Source organism: Mytilus californianus, unplaced genomic scaffold (genome assembly GCF_021869535.1).
Source record: "Mytilus californianus isolate M0D057914Y unplaced genomic scaffold, xbMytCali1.0.p SCAF_9, whole genome shotgun sequence".
Classification (NCBI taxonomy): Eukaryota; Metazoa; Mollusca; class Bivalvia; order Mytilida; family Mytilidae; genus Mytilus; species Mytilus californianus.
Window position 1 is genome coordinate 97,285,243 of NW_026262745.1, and position 11,745 is coordinate 97,296,987.

General features: G+C 31.5%; 1 protein-coding gene across 1 annotated transcript; it reads left to right on the top strand.

The window, feature by feature from the left end:
* Positions 1-587: 587 nt before the first annotated feature.
* On the top strand, positions 588-9,128 carry LOC127714071 (E3 ubiquitin-protein ligase TRIM36-like). Its single transcript, XM_052220017.1, has 4 exons — positions 588-1,351; positions 1,951-2,010; positions 7,895-7,942; positions 9,107-9,128. Exons 1-4 carry the CDS (start codon positions 588-590, stop codon positions 9,126-9,128), a joined length of 894 nt encoding a protein of 297 aa, XP_052075977.1.
* The last annotated feature ends 2,617 nt before the right edge of the window (positions 9,129-11,745 follow it).

Sequence of the window (11,745 nt, forward strand, 5' to 3'; positions counted from 1 at the left end):
GCACTCAATAGTATACAACTTATTTTAAATTGATCAAGATAATAATGGTGACATTCATACATAACATAACCCTGCGTAACCAATCAGGTAAAACGTGTCTTTAATCTAGCCAATACAGGTAAAGAAATGTATTCGGTTGACAGAGGCCACGTTTGATTGTTTATATTTATTTAGTCTGGTGATCTGAGGTTCACAACTTAGAATCAACAATTGACTTCACAACCGGAATAAACTTATGTAATGCAATAGATATAAAACAATAGTAATCCTCGTGATAATTAAGCAATGAAGACAAATCTAGCTATAGCATCGTTTTAAAAACTGCTTCATATTTGCATATTTTTTGTTTCGCTTTGAAACAGTGATTAAAAGAAAAAAAATAATATATCAAACGATGTTATGTAAAAAAAAAAAAGCATAAATTTATTTGAACAGCGAAGTGAATTAAATTATTATTTTTACTTATTTTTATAAATGAATTGATGGCTAATCGTTAGTATGGAACTGGCTTATGTTTCCGGATTATACTTTAAATTTAAACAAACAAGCAAACGGGTATTGTTTATGATTCCTACAAACAAATAAAAATGGCGCAAACTGCTGCATCGACCTGTGAAATATGTGTTGGTGGACCGGGTGAACATTATTGTCAGCAGTGTGATCAGTTATTTTGCGGAAGCTGTAAATTATCTCATTTACGTACAAAGATAAGTAAAGACCACACGTTTGTAAGCGGACCAAACATTAACAAGAAAGAAAAACTACTCTGTACAGAACACGAAGAAACTTTTTTATTCTACTGTCATGATTGTGATACTCCAGTGTGTAGAATTTGCATTGTGGAGAAACACAATCGTCATTTGATGACAGACCTGACTAAATCAGCTGAAAAACTCAGATCTGAACTTGTCAAGAACATTGAATCGAAGGTAATAACATCGAGGCAAAACATAAGCAAAATTGAGATGGAAACAAAAATCTACCGCGAGGGAGTCAAGTCAGTCATCAAGACCATTACTGACGAAGGAAATTACTGGAAGCAATTGATCGACAAGAAAGTAGAAGCTTTGATCAAGGAAGTACAGGATAAGGAACAGAAAGAAATAAAAAGTATGTCTGCATATTGTGAAGTATATGAGGGAGTTGTAGAGAACTGTCATACATGGCAAAAGAAAATCAAGAAAATGGAAACGACATCAGATATACTAATGTTAAAAAAGCTAAAACAACTTAAAAGTGACGTTGACCAAATAGTATTAAAGCAGATTCCTAATACGCCTTCTGTGTCATACAGAAACAAGAAGCCATCAGGCACAGAAATAGAAAACCTGTTCGGAGAGTTGCAATTTCGGTAAGTCATCTATCTATAAAAGATGAAAAGTATACTATGGTGCATAATGATTATAGTATGAGACCTTGTGGTTTTAACATGATATTTTTTTAATAATATTACAATTATAAATTGAATAATGGTTGTAAACAAAGAGTAATTTAGAAACCAGCAATTGACATTAACTATATATGTTCATGATTAGTACTGCTATTCAGGATAGAGTGGACATGTCGTATACCAATGTTGATGTACACAAATTTGTCTTGCATTGGATAAATCGATGCTAACAGAACATAACATTACTTAACCTAGGCTTCACGACACACAGACGATATAAAGTTAAGTATTGGGTATTTATTCAAATTCAAGATATTTTCATAAACTTTGGTAATTTTGATGTCCTTTTTTGAATTATAATTGTTATACGTACAGTATATATATTTTAAAGTATGGAAACTTGCAAAGTATGACTAGATGAATCTGATTTAGATTTGATCATTTCTACTTGAAATAAGTTGGTAGCTGTACATGTGTAAAGAGTGTTTGCAGAATACAATAATTTCAAAATTAATTAAGAATATTCTGTGTTTAGAAACTGTTTCGTCTTCATTTTTCAGGGACAGTAAAGACGTCATTGGAACCACGGGAAACAAACAGAGTGCAGAAATGAGTGCTGAGTATTTATTTTATTGCTTTCCATTTTACTAAATGAATTAAGATGCAATAATCTAGCATATAAAGATAAAAGCAACACAAAAACATAAAACTGTAACTATATAGAAACTGGAATTTGCGTTCAATTATTTCGTCATCAATGTAAAACAAACGGTTGTTATACGTAGTTTTAGATAAAGAATAGCAAGGCTTTGATAACCAATGGAAAAAGCATTGATTTTTTTTTAGAATTGTTGAATATCTAGATACTTTGACTAATGTATTTGTACCATTCTCGAGATGCTTACGCATTTTCTTATAATATATGGTAAGTGGACTTATTGCTGGTGATTGACATGTTGGGAACAAATCATGGATTTTTTTATCTGCCTCGGACGTTACGATATGGGGTTTGTCCGTAGGTGGCACTGTAGTATTTTCTGACCCATAGGGATAATGATATCCATTTTAGAATTTTCCCTACTTTCAAACACTGCCCATAAATCTACATACTGTACATGACTGTACACACAAAATCATCCTAGCAACATGTAAATCAGGAATGTAACCAGATATACTCAAGAAAGGCCTACTAGCTCCTGTGTACAAAACAAATGTAATATCCTCGATACTAAGAACTACAGAAGGATAACTGTTCTCCCGGTATTTGGAAAAGTTATCGAATCGATTCTCAAAAACAAAATTACACCAGATACCAAATCTTCGCTAGCCAAAGCCTGCGATCCAATCCCCTCCTCTCCACCCTTGGCAGATTAAACCATTGATTGTGATCACAATACTGCACCATATTACGGCAGAAAAATGTCACGCCAATTCCAACTACATCATTCTTGACCAATGGCAGCACTTGAAACTTGTTCAGTTTGGAGGTGTAAAAATGGATTTGTTTAGTGTTTACAAATATCGTGAAGCGGGAATCGAAATTATACGTTGACATTCCAATATTTGCACAAGAAACATACTCAGGAACTTCAATTTGTTGATTAAGAACTTTAAAATTGTCACTATATGTCGCCCTATCTTTTAAGGTACAGACTTCATGTACAATTAGCACGTGATAATCGTTTATTTACATTTTCTATATTTACACTTGATCATCATGAAGGCGCTTTTCAATTGGATGCAGCCAGTTACAACTGCGACCGATGAAAATCATTACCTCGTGTATCTGGAATTCTATCTTAATCCGCCAAGGGTGGAGAGGAGTGGACTGGATCGTAGGCCTTGGCTAGCAAAGATACAGTTACTAACGCACACCAAAACAACCTACTACGTTGTAGTGCAACACAATATGTTGCGCAGAATGTATAACCTGGGACCTCTGGACATTGATTCACAGCCTACACACAAATACTTCATCATCTGTAAAATTAGGAGGACTAGTCACTGAAGTTTTTAACATTCAACAAGGAGTACGTCAAAGAAGAATTATGAGTGCGGATCTATATACAACTTTTGAAGACCCACTCCTACATAACCTTGAACATATTGGATTAGGCATGCAAGTTGGGTATATACGTTGCTAAGCAACTGCCTGTGCGGACGACATAGTTATCAACTATACAGATCCTGAAGAAGCTCAGATTATCCTCAATATGGCATTTAAATTCAATTGCCAAGAACACTATAAATTTCAACCACAAAAGAGTGTATTTATTCAAATGAAAGATCGTAAAGCTAAACATAACAACTCCAGCATTGAATTACAACTCAATGATTCAATACTTCCAAATGTAGATAAAGCAGTATATTTAGTCATACAGAGATCGACAACAGAGAAGGAAACAATCGAGAACACTGTTAATATTAACATCACAAAGGCAAGAAATACAGCTTACAGTCTAATGTCTGTCGGATTTCATGGAAATAATCGATTAGACCTTAGCACCTGTATACATTTAATGAAAATATATATTATACCAACCTTAATATATGGACTAGAAATTATAGTTCCGGAAATAATCAATATGGAAAAACTAGAGAAATTTCACAAACGAATGATCAAGCAAATTCTTTCTCTCTCACAAAACACTCCTGGTGTTGTATTATATATATAATATCTAGACTCGTTCCAACAGAAGGACAGTTCCATCTTAGAATATTGACATTTGTATACAATATATTTCTACTACCGAAACAGCCACAGAGAAACAAATTGCCAAGAGGAAGTTATACTTAAAATCAGTACAGAGTAACTCTTGGTTAAACATGGTCAAAAAGATATTCTGGAAATATAATCTACCAGACATTTATCTACTCTTGGAAACACCATACAAAAAAAAACGCAATTGAAACAGTTGATCTATCAAGAGGTATTCAAAAAATGGAAAGCTCAAATGACAACTTTAACTAAACTTTATAAACATTTGGGATACATGAATGTAGAATCTTATAATCCGGAAAACCAACACCCCCTAATATATATTCCAACACAATCAGCTCGAGACACATATAGAGTACCTATTAAAAAGTTAAATAACAAAAATAACGAACTCCGAGGAAAATTCAAAAATGAAAGTTCCTAATCAAATGGCAAAAGCGCAAACACATTAAACGAGTGGAAAACAACTGTCATATTCCTGTCTTGGTACAGGCATTTTCTTATGTAGAAAATGCTGGATGAAACCTGGTTTTATATCTAAAACCAGTAAGCGGATTTTACATATTTCAAGCAAATCGTTCAAGATTCAATCATAAATAGTATGTGCAAAATGCCTTCTATGTGGAGAAGATGACGAATATATTAAACATTTTCCACTCACCTTACTTTATTAGAATCAACACGTCAAGCGAAAACACAAGATAAAGAAACAGAACTATATAAAACATACAAGTTGAAACTAGCTCAGATGTTAGATGAAGAGAAAATACAAATTATATTGAACTGTTCTACTGACAAACAAAAATTAACTTATGAGAAATGCACAGAAGTCATCAGTAAACAAACTGATATATTATTGTACTTGGCGGCTTTTTGTTCAAAGTTGTTGTTGTTTTTTTTTATTGTTTAACATCTCACAGCGGTATACTACTGTTGCCTTTATTTATTCACGCCTTATTTTATTGATTTTGTATTTGCATTGTATCATAGATCAAATTTATTCGATCAGTGAATGTTAATATGTCTTTTGATTGAGTTAAGCCATTTTCAGTTGATATTTTATAGTGTGTCTTTCTATGCTGTGATTTTACACTATCGTTTCAGATAAGGGTGAAGGTTGTTACGTTTAAACCCGCTGCATTTGTTTGCACCTGTCCTAAGTCAGGAATCTGATGTTCAGTAATTGTCGTTTGTTGATGTGGTTCATAAGTGTTTCTCGTTTCTCGTTTTTTATATAGATTAAACTGTGGTTTTCCCGTTTGAATGGTTTTACACAGTCATTTTGGGGCCCCTTTATAGCTTGCTGTTCTGTGTGAGTCAAGGCTCCGTGTTGAAGACCGTACTTTGACCCATAATGGTTTACTTTTACAAATTGTGACTTGGATGGGGAGTTGTCTCATTGGCACTCATACCACATCTTCTTATATCTATTGATAATCCTGGAATTTTACTGCAAAAGACATTTGCACAACCTGCACAGTGCTCGATATAAAGCAGCAATAAGATCGAAAAAGGGATAGGGTACTCCAATACATTTATTAAGTTCAACATATTTTGTTTTAATTTTCAACTTTATAATTTTTGATTTTTGATGTTTTGTGCTGTTTTGTGTTGTTTTATTTATTTGCTTGTTTTTTTGTTTTTTTGTTTTTTTGCAACAGTGGATTTATAATTCTGTGTAATATATGGCTGTAAATATTACATCTGGTGATGGAGTTTCAATTTTAAATATGTGTATTTTTATCTATTTTAAATTTTGTTATATATTTTTTTTTCTTCCCCTTTTAAACTGAGACGATGGGATGTATCACGTGTTTGTCAGTCCTTGTGTCCTATGCATCCTATTCTGTAATTTCACGGGACTAGAAACACTGATGAATTTCAATGTCTATGTTTAACTGTAAATACTTTAAAGTTAAATGTACAATATCGTGTGATATTATTTGGGTTTTGGTTTAAATGAGGATTTCCTCGATCTCATATATTGGAGGTGAAGAATTATTACAGAAACAGAAACAGATACACAGTTAACTGAAGTACTTTTATTATAATATTGATAAATAAATTTGAATATGTATTATGGTCGTTTACTTCTTCTGCTTTATCTGTAAACCTAAGGCCACATGTGCTTTAATGTCTTTTATCATTTTGTGACTACAAAATTAAAAAAAAATGTAAACAAATTTGTTTTCACCTGTATGGAAAGTTATCTCGTATTATTCCACACCTGATTCATCCCTCAGCTGCGGAAATAATACTCAGTAGATATTGTATTGATTGTCCAACAATTTTTATAAAATGGGGACAAGGTCAAGGAACATCAGCTAACCAAAGCCGCAGGCTACATTGAACTTAAAATTATATTCAATTGTGGTTTGTAACTCAGGCAATTTGCTGATGCTGATTTTGCCTTGGTATTCTCATTTTATTAATTCTTCATATGGCCAAATTTAAATATTGAGAAAACTCGAGGAAAGTAAATAAGATTTGAAATTGTTTAAATGCATCAGCATTGCTCTACACTGCGTAAATATAAAATGCTAAATAGCTATATAATTGTGAATGGTGGAACCACATGTCTAACGTCATATTATGGCGTACTGACATTTAAAATGCATTCTTCGGTATGTGCGCATCGATTCTTCATGTTATATGAACAATGTTGTGACCACTTATCGGGTTCCCGCAAAACATCATATTCTTTTCATTTTTTACTTACCATAATATAACGAGTTCTGGCGCACGTCGTTATTCTTAGCTAAAACAAACATACAATAATGCTATTCTATTTTCTCAGATTTTGTTTCATTGTTAACTAACACAATAGCCAGCATGAACTGTTTTACTAGATACATACATCGGTTAACCATGCTAAAATAATTATTATTTACATATATTTAAAATAAGTCTATATAACTTTGATGCGTCCGAAAAGTTTTTAAGACTAAGCCTATATCGGCACACACAAAAAACGCAACTGTAAAGGCATATATACTTTATTATCAGTTGAGGTGCATTTTTACTAAATTAGCAACACGAATAGTCAAAATAATATAAGTTCAATTCCTCTGAGATAGTTAGACCTTATTGTCTTTATACTTAATAAATTTGAAAGTTTATAAACATAGACTATAAATAATGTATATAGCACGGTACTGGCCTCTAGGCTGGTGATAAAAGGAGATCCAGTGTTACAACATATGAACATTCATTGTACACGTGGCTCGTCCAAATTGATTTTCTAATAAACAAATCTTCAGCAGGAGCATTTAAGTCCAACGGTTTGATGAATTTGACAGGGTCCTAAAATAAATAGTCAAGACCATCACTTTTGTATGAATTAAATGCGATATACTGCATATCTCATTCAAACAGGAAAACAACAACAAAATAATTCAAAAGCTATCTTGAGATCAACATTCGGTCCGTCATTGTCAGAAGACAAGTACAAATGTAACAATCTTCGCCACTAAGTATGGACTTATTTTTCTACATTTTATCACGTTTATTGAACAGCGGTATAATACTGTTGCCTTTATTTAGTTTAAATTATTATTGATATGAGCTTTCTGAAAATTATAAAAAAGAACATGTCTTTATTAGAATCGTTGTCTACAACAGCATAGTATCAATGATAGATAAAAAACTCATTTTAAAAATATATGGGATCAGGTGTTTGTTTACTTTTTATTATTCATAACATGTTTATTATGTCTTTTCCTTAACGCAATGCACAAAGACCAAGTATAATAAATAGCAGTACAATTTGAATAATCCCATTTTAGGCCACAATCAATGCAAAAGAGGTACAGATACGCATGTTGGAAGTGCAAGTAAGTATAACTAATCAAACCATTGAAAATGTTTTTTTTATTATAATTGTCTCTTTGGTTTGTTTACTGATTTATTGGAATGTCTTTTCCTGTGTTTTTGTGAATGTGGAATCAACATGATCAATACAAAAGAACAATATAACATATTTAAAAAATTTGAGAACTCGTTTCTAATGTCATCATTCAAGAAACAATAATTTTAATAAAAAATTAAATCGGAATATTTGAAAATATTGCGGGAAAATGAAAATGTATTCTAACGTTCTTGTTAGAATCAAATAGTGTATGGTAATGCCAAGGTGATGTAGTTTTTCCAAATTTTTTTTTTTTTTTATGTATTTATAGATATATATTACAATTGGATATCAATGAAAATTGACAAATTAATGTCTCATTTTGTAAAAGAAATAGGATTGCAAATAGGAATTGGAACCCTACGACTTTGTATGCATATAACAAGTTGACAATGTGTCCCAAAGTTGATTATTTTGGAGGCTATTTAGATATGTTCAAAATATATTCAGGTTATTAAGTATCTGTTATTTAATAGCACAAAGCAACAACATATTGATGATAACGTGCAGGAACAGAAGTATATTGGCTGCAAGCGAAATGTCAAAGAGAAATATCTAAAACATTATATAAATATAAGCGTGACCTAACGTTTTAGATTCATATATTTAAGATTTATGATGCTGTTACTATTCAAATGACCATTACAGATTTAAAAAAAAAACGAAAAAAACCCCAACATTTCTAGTATACACAAACAAGCAACACAGTAAAGTACAGATTTAACAAACAACATAACGAAAATGTAGTATATGTCCGATGATGCGTTTTTATTTAATTAACAAACACTGTATTTATAATATTCAAAATATTATCACCCTTATTTTGACAATGGCAATACATTCTTCTCTCGTAAGTGAATATAAATCTGACTTGACAAAATACACTGGTATTTGCATTCTGTGGTGATTCTAAAGTCTACAAAAGGCACTTTGCTATAAATTGCTAAACAAATATTGTGTCTGGAATTTGCCACAAAATAACAAATTCTGTCAATCTAATGTATTTTGTACTATATTGTAATTTGATATTTTTATTGGCATTTTGTATTTTGGAGTTCGGTATTTTTTGTGATTTTACTTTTTGTTATAGAAGAAAACAGATTTTAACGTAAGTATGTGTTTCTAATAATGAACGATATTAGAAAACAAATAATGCTAAGGTCTCCCATGTTAGCTTATTTTGACAAGAAACACGTGTTTTAAGTGTATGCTCTATTTATACATGCTAAGATTAACTGAATTGATGGTAAGTTTCAAGTACAGTTACTTATATTGAAAAATTTCACTTTATCTTTTACTTCAAATATTAAAATCAGACATATAGCAATTTGACCTTTCTGCCAAAAGACAATTGCAAGTGTCCTTACTTAATAAATCTTTACATCTGATTGTAATCGGCAATACAAGCAAGCTAGTATGTCTTCTTGATCGTTTACTTAAAATATTTAATTGAAACAAATAGCATTTGGACTACTGTGCACACCACATCTTATTTTACGAAATAATTTCATTAAGACACACCACTAAGTAAATGAGGTTATATAGTGTTTTATGTCAAGTCCAAATAACACTATCATTCCAACAAGGGAGACATTATTTTGTCTTTTGCATATTTTGTTTTGAATGAATGTTTGTCATTTGAAAAGAGGCTTTCTGATTTGAATTTTTCTCAGAGTTTGTTGATTTTGTTACAATATTTTTTATAATAAAACTGTTCTCTATGATTTCGTGTCAGTTTTCTTTCTTTCATAAAAAATATTGAAAACTGACAGTACTTGAAATAGATTTCAAAAAGATTGCAAAAATTCAAACTGTCACTTGAAGATAATATATCAGGGCATCCAGGAGCTCGAGGTAATCGAAAATTAAAAGTCCGAAGTCCAAGAAAAAGAAACAACACCATGGTCAAAAGTTAAACGAAGACAATCATTCAAAACAGAATATGAAAAAGACAAAATAATGTCTCCCTTGTTGGAATGATAGTGTTATTTGGACTTGACATAAAACACTATATAACCTCATTTACTTAGTGGTGTGTCTTAATGAAATTATTTCGTAAGTTAAGTAAGAGGATTGACTTTAGAATTACAAGACGTCTTGTTGTGACCTTTTCTTTTCCAAATTGTATTGAACCGTGATTCCGGTAATATTTCTGAACAACACACAACACATGAAAACATGCGTCTCTTCAATTATAGTTTTAAAGGTGTTATTCCTCAAAACAACTGAATAAGAACCAAAAGAATGTGATTTTATTTTGCAGTAAGGAGCCTGAGGCAGATCACATATGCAAGTATGTAGTTATGTTATAATTCTTCTTTATTGTTTAAACATTGTGAAGTTAAATGTGGTAAAGGAAAGGGCATATTTTTTTATTTCTTCATCTGTTTAAAAAAGGCAAGGTATTGTTAATGACGAGGGCCAATTGGTCTTGTTTTTAGATTGATTACATGTAATATCACAGCTACATCTGCATAATAATGATGGGCCAAAACTAATCATTTCCAAGACAATACATCATTTGTCGTTCGTTTACAAATAATTAGTGTTTTAAAGGTGTGATTTGCAATGCATATTCTCTTGATCTGTAAAGCGTTTCCCTAAACACTATCTTTGTATTTCAATAGATATCTTTTGACTATAAATCAGTTTTCAACTTTTTCTGCAAAGACAAAGAAGGGCAATAATAAAATAAATCGTTAATCTCATAGAAATTAAAAAAAAGAACATTTATACTTAATTTTGAAGTAAGAACACATGATGTCTGCTATGGACGCCAAAGTCGACTAGTTATATTTAATAGCTAACGCAACTTAGCTTAGTTTTGAAAAGTTAATAGTATTGCTGATATTTTTTAATGCATGCTTTGTTTATACTCCCCCGCTTACAGTTCGAATCAAATTCGGCTACATACCCATTGCTTAAGTTGATTTGATGAATTTACAAATGATCAGTTACTCAATATTAGTATATATTAATGTATTATTGTATTACTATACATTCTGACATATTTGCTATTTTTTATTGTTTCGTATAATGCGACAGATTAAGATTCTCAAAAATTAGAACTTGTACTTTTAAATTAAGATAGCATTATGTGCATGATGTGTATGCAACATTGGCTAACGTCCAATAATTGATCTCGCATTTTTGTCTTTTGTTCGAACAACATTTCTTAATTTACAACATGTGATTAAGGTAATCAGCATATAATTATACAAATCATGGTTACAATTGTTTTAATAAGTTTCTTACATTTTTCTTATCTTTATTGAAGCAGTCAAGGCTTGATTACGTAAGTAATAAATATATACCTTTATCATATAGCAAACATGCGTTCTACCGAGATCAGTGCATCCATCGTCACTCCATTGTGTTCTAACTTCACAAGGCAAAGTTGATCCTTGACGAATTTTGCTTTTCTTTTAGAACTACAAGTTGGCATGTTTGGTAAGATAGCTGCTAAAGTTCCTTCATATTAATGCATCCCTAGATTGCAAGTTGGTGGATTTACGCGCTCCAGATGAATATTTAATACAGACATATGTTTCATTTCATTTTTTTACGAATTAACGTTGACGTGAATGTATGCCCATTGTGTACATACGTCTTAATAAATAGTCGTTAACTGCAGTTTCAAAAACTTGCTCTTTTTTAGTTCTTTCTTAATTATGCAGTTTATCGTTACCGTAATTCATGTATCATAAAGAGAATAGATCGTCTCGGTTA

What these genes read in the sequence shown, in the direction of transcription:
- LOC127714071 (XM_052220017.1), top strand. Translation starts at nt 588, where the DNA reads ATGGCGCAAACTGCTGCATCGACCTGTGAAATATGTGTTGGTGGACCG. An exon ending in AGTGCAGAAATGAGTGCTGA is followed by an intron (nt 2,011 to 7,894) that starts GTATTTATTTTA and finishes ATCCCATTTTAG; the next exon opens with GCCACAATCAATGCAAAAGA. An exon ending in TACGCATGTTGGAAGTGCAA is followed by an intron (nt 7,943 to 9,106) that starts GTAAGTATAACT and finishes TTTTTGTTATAG; the next exon opens with AAGAAAACAGATTTTAACGT.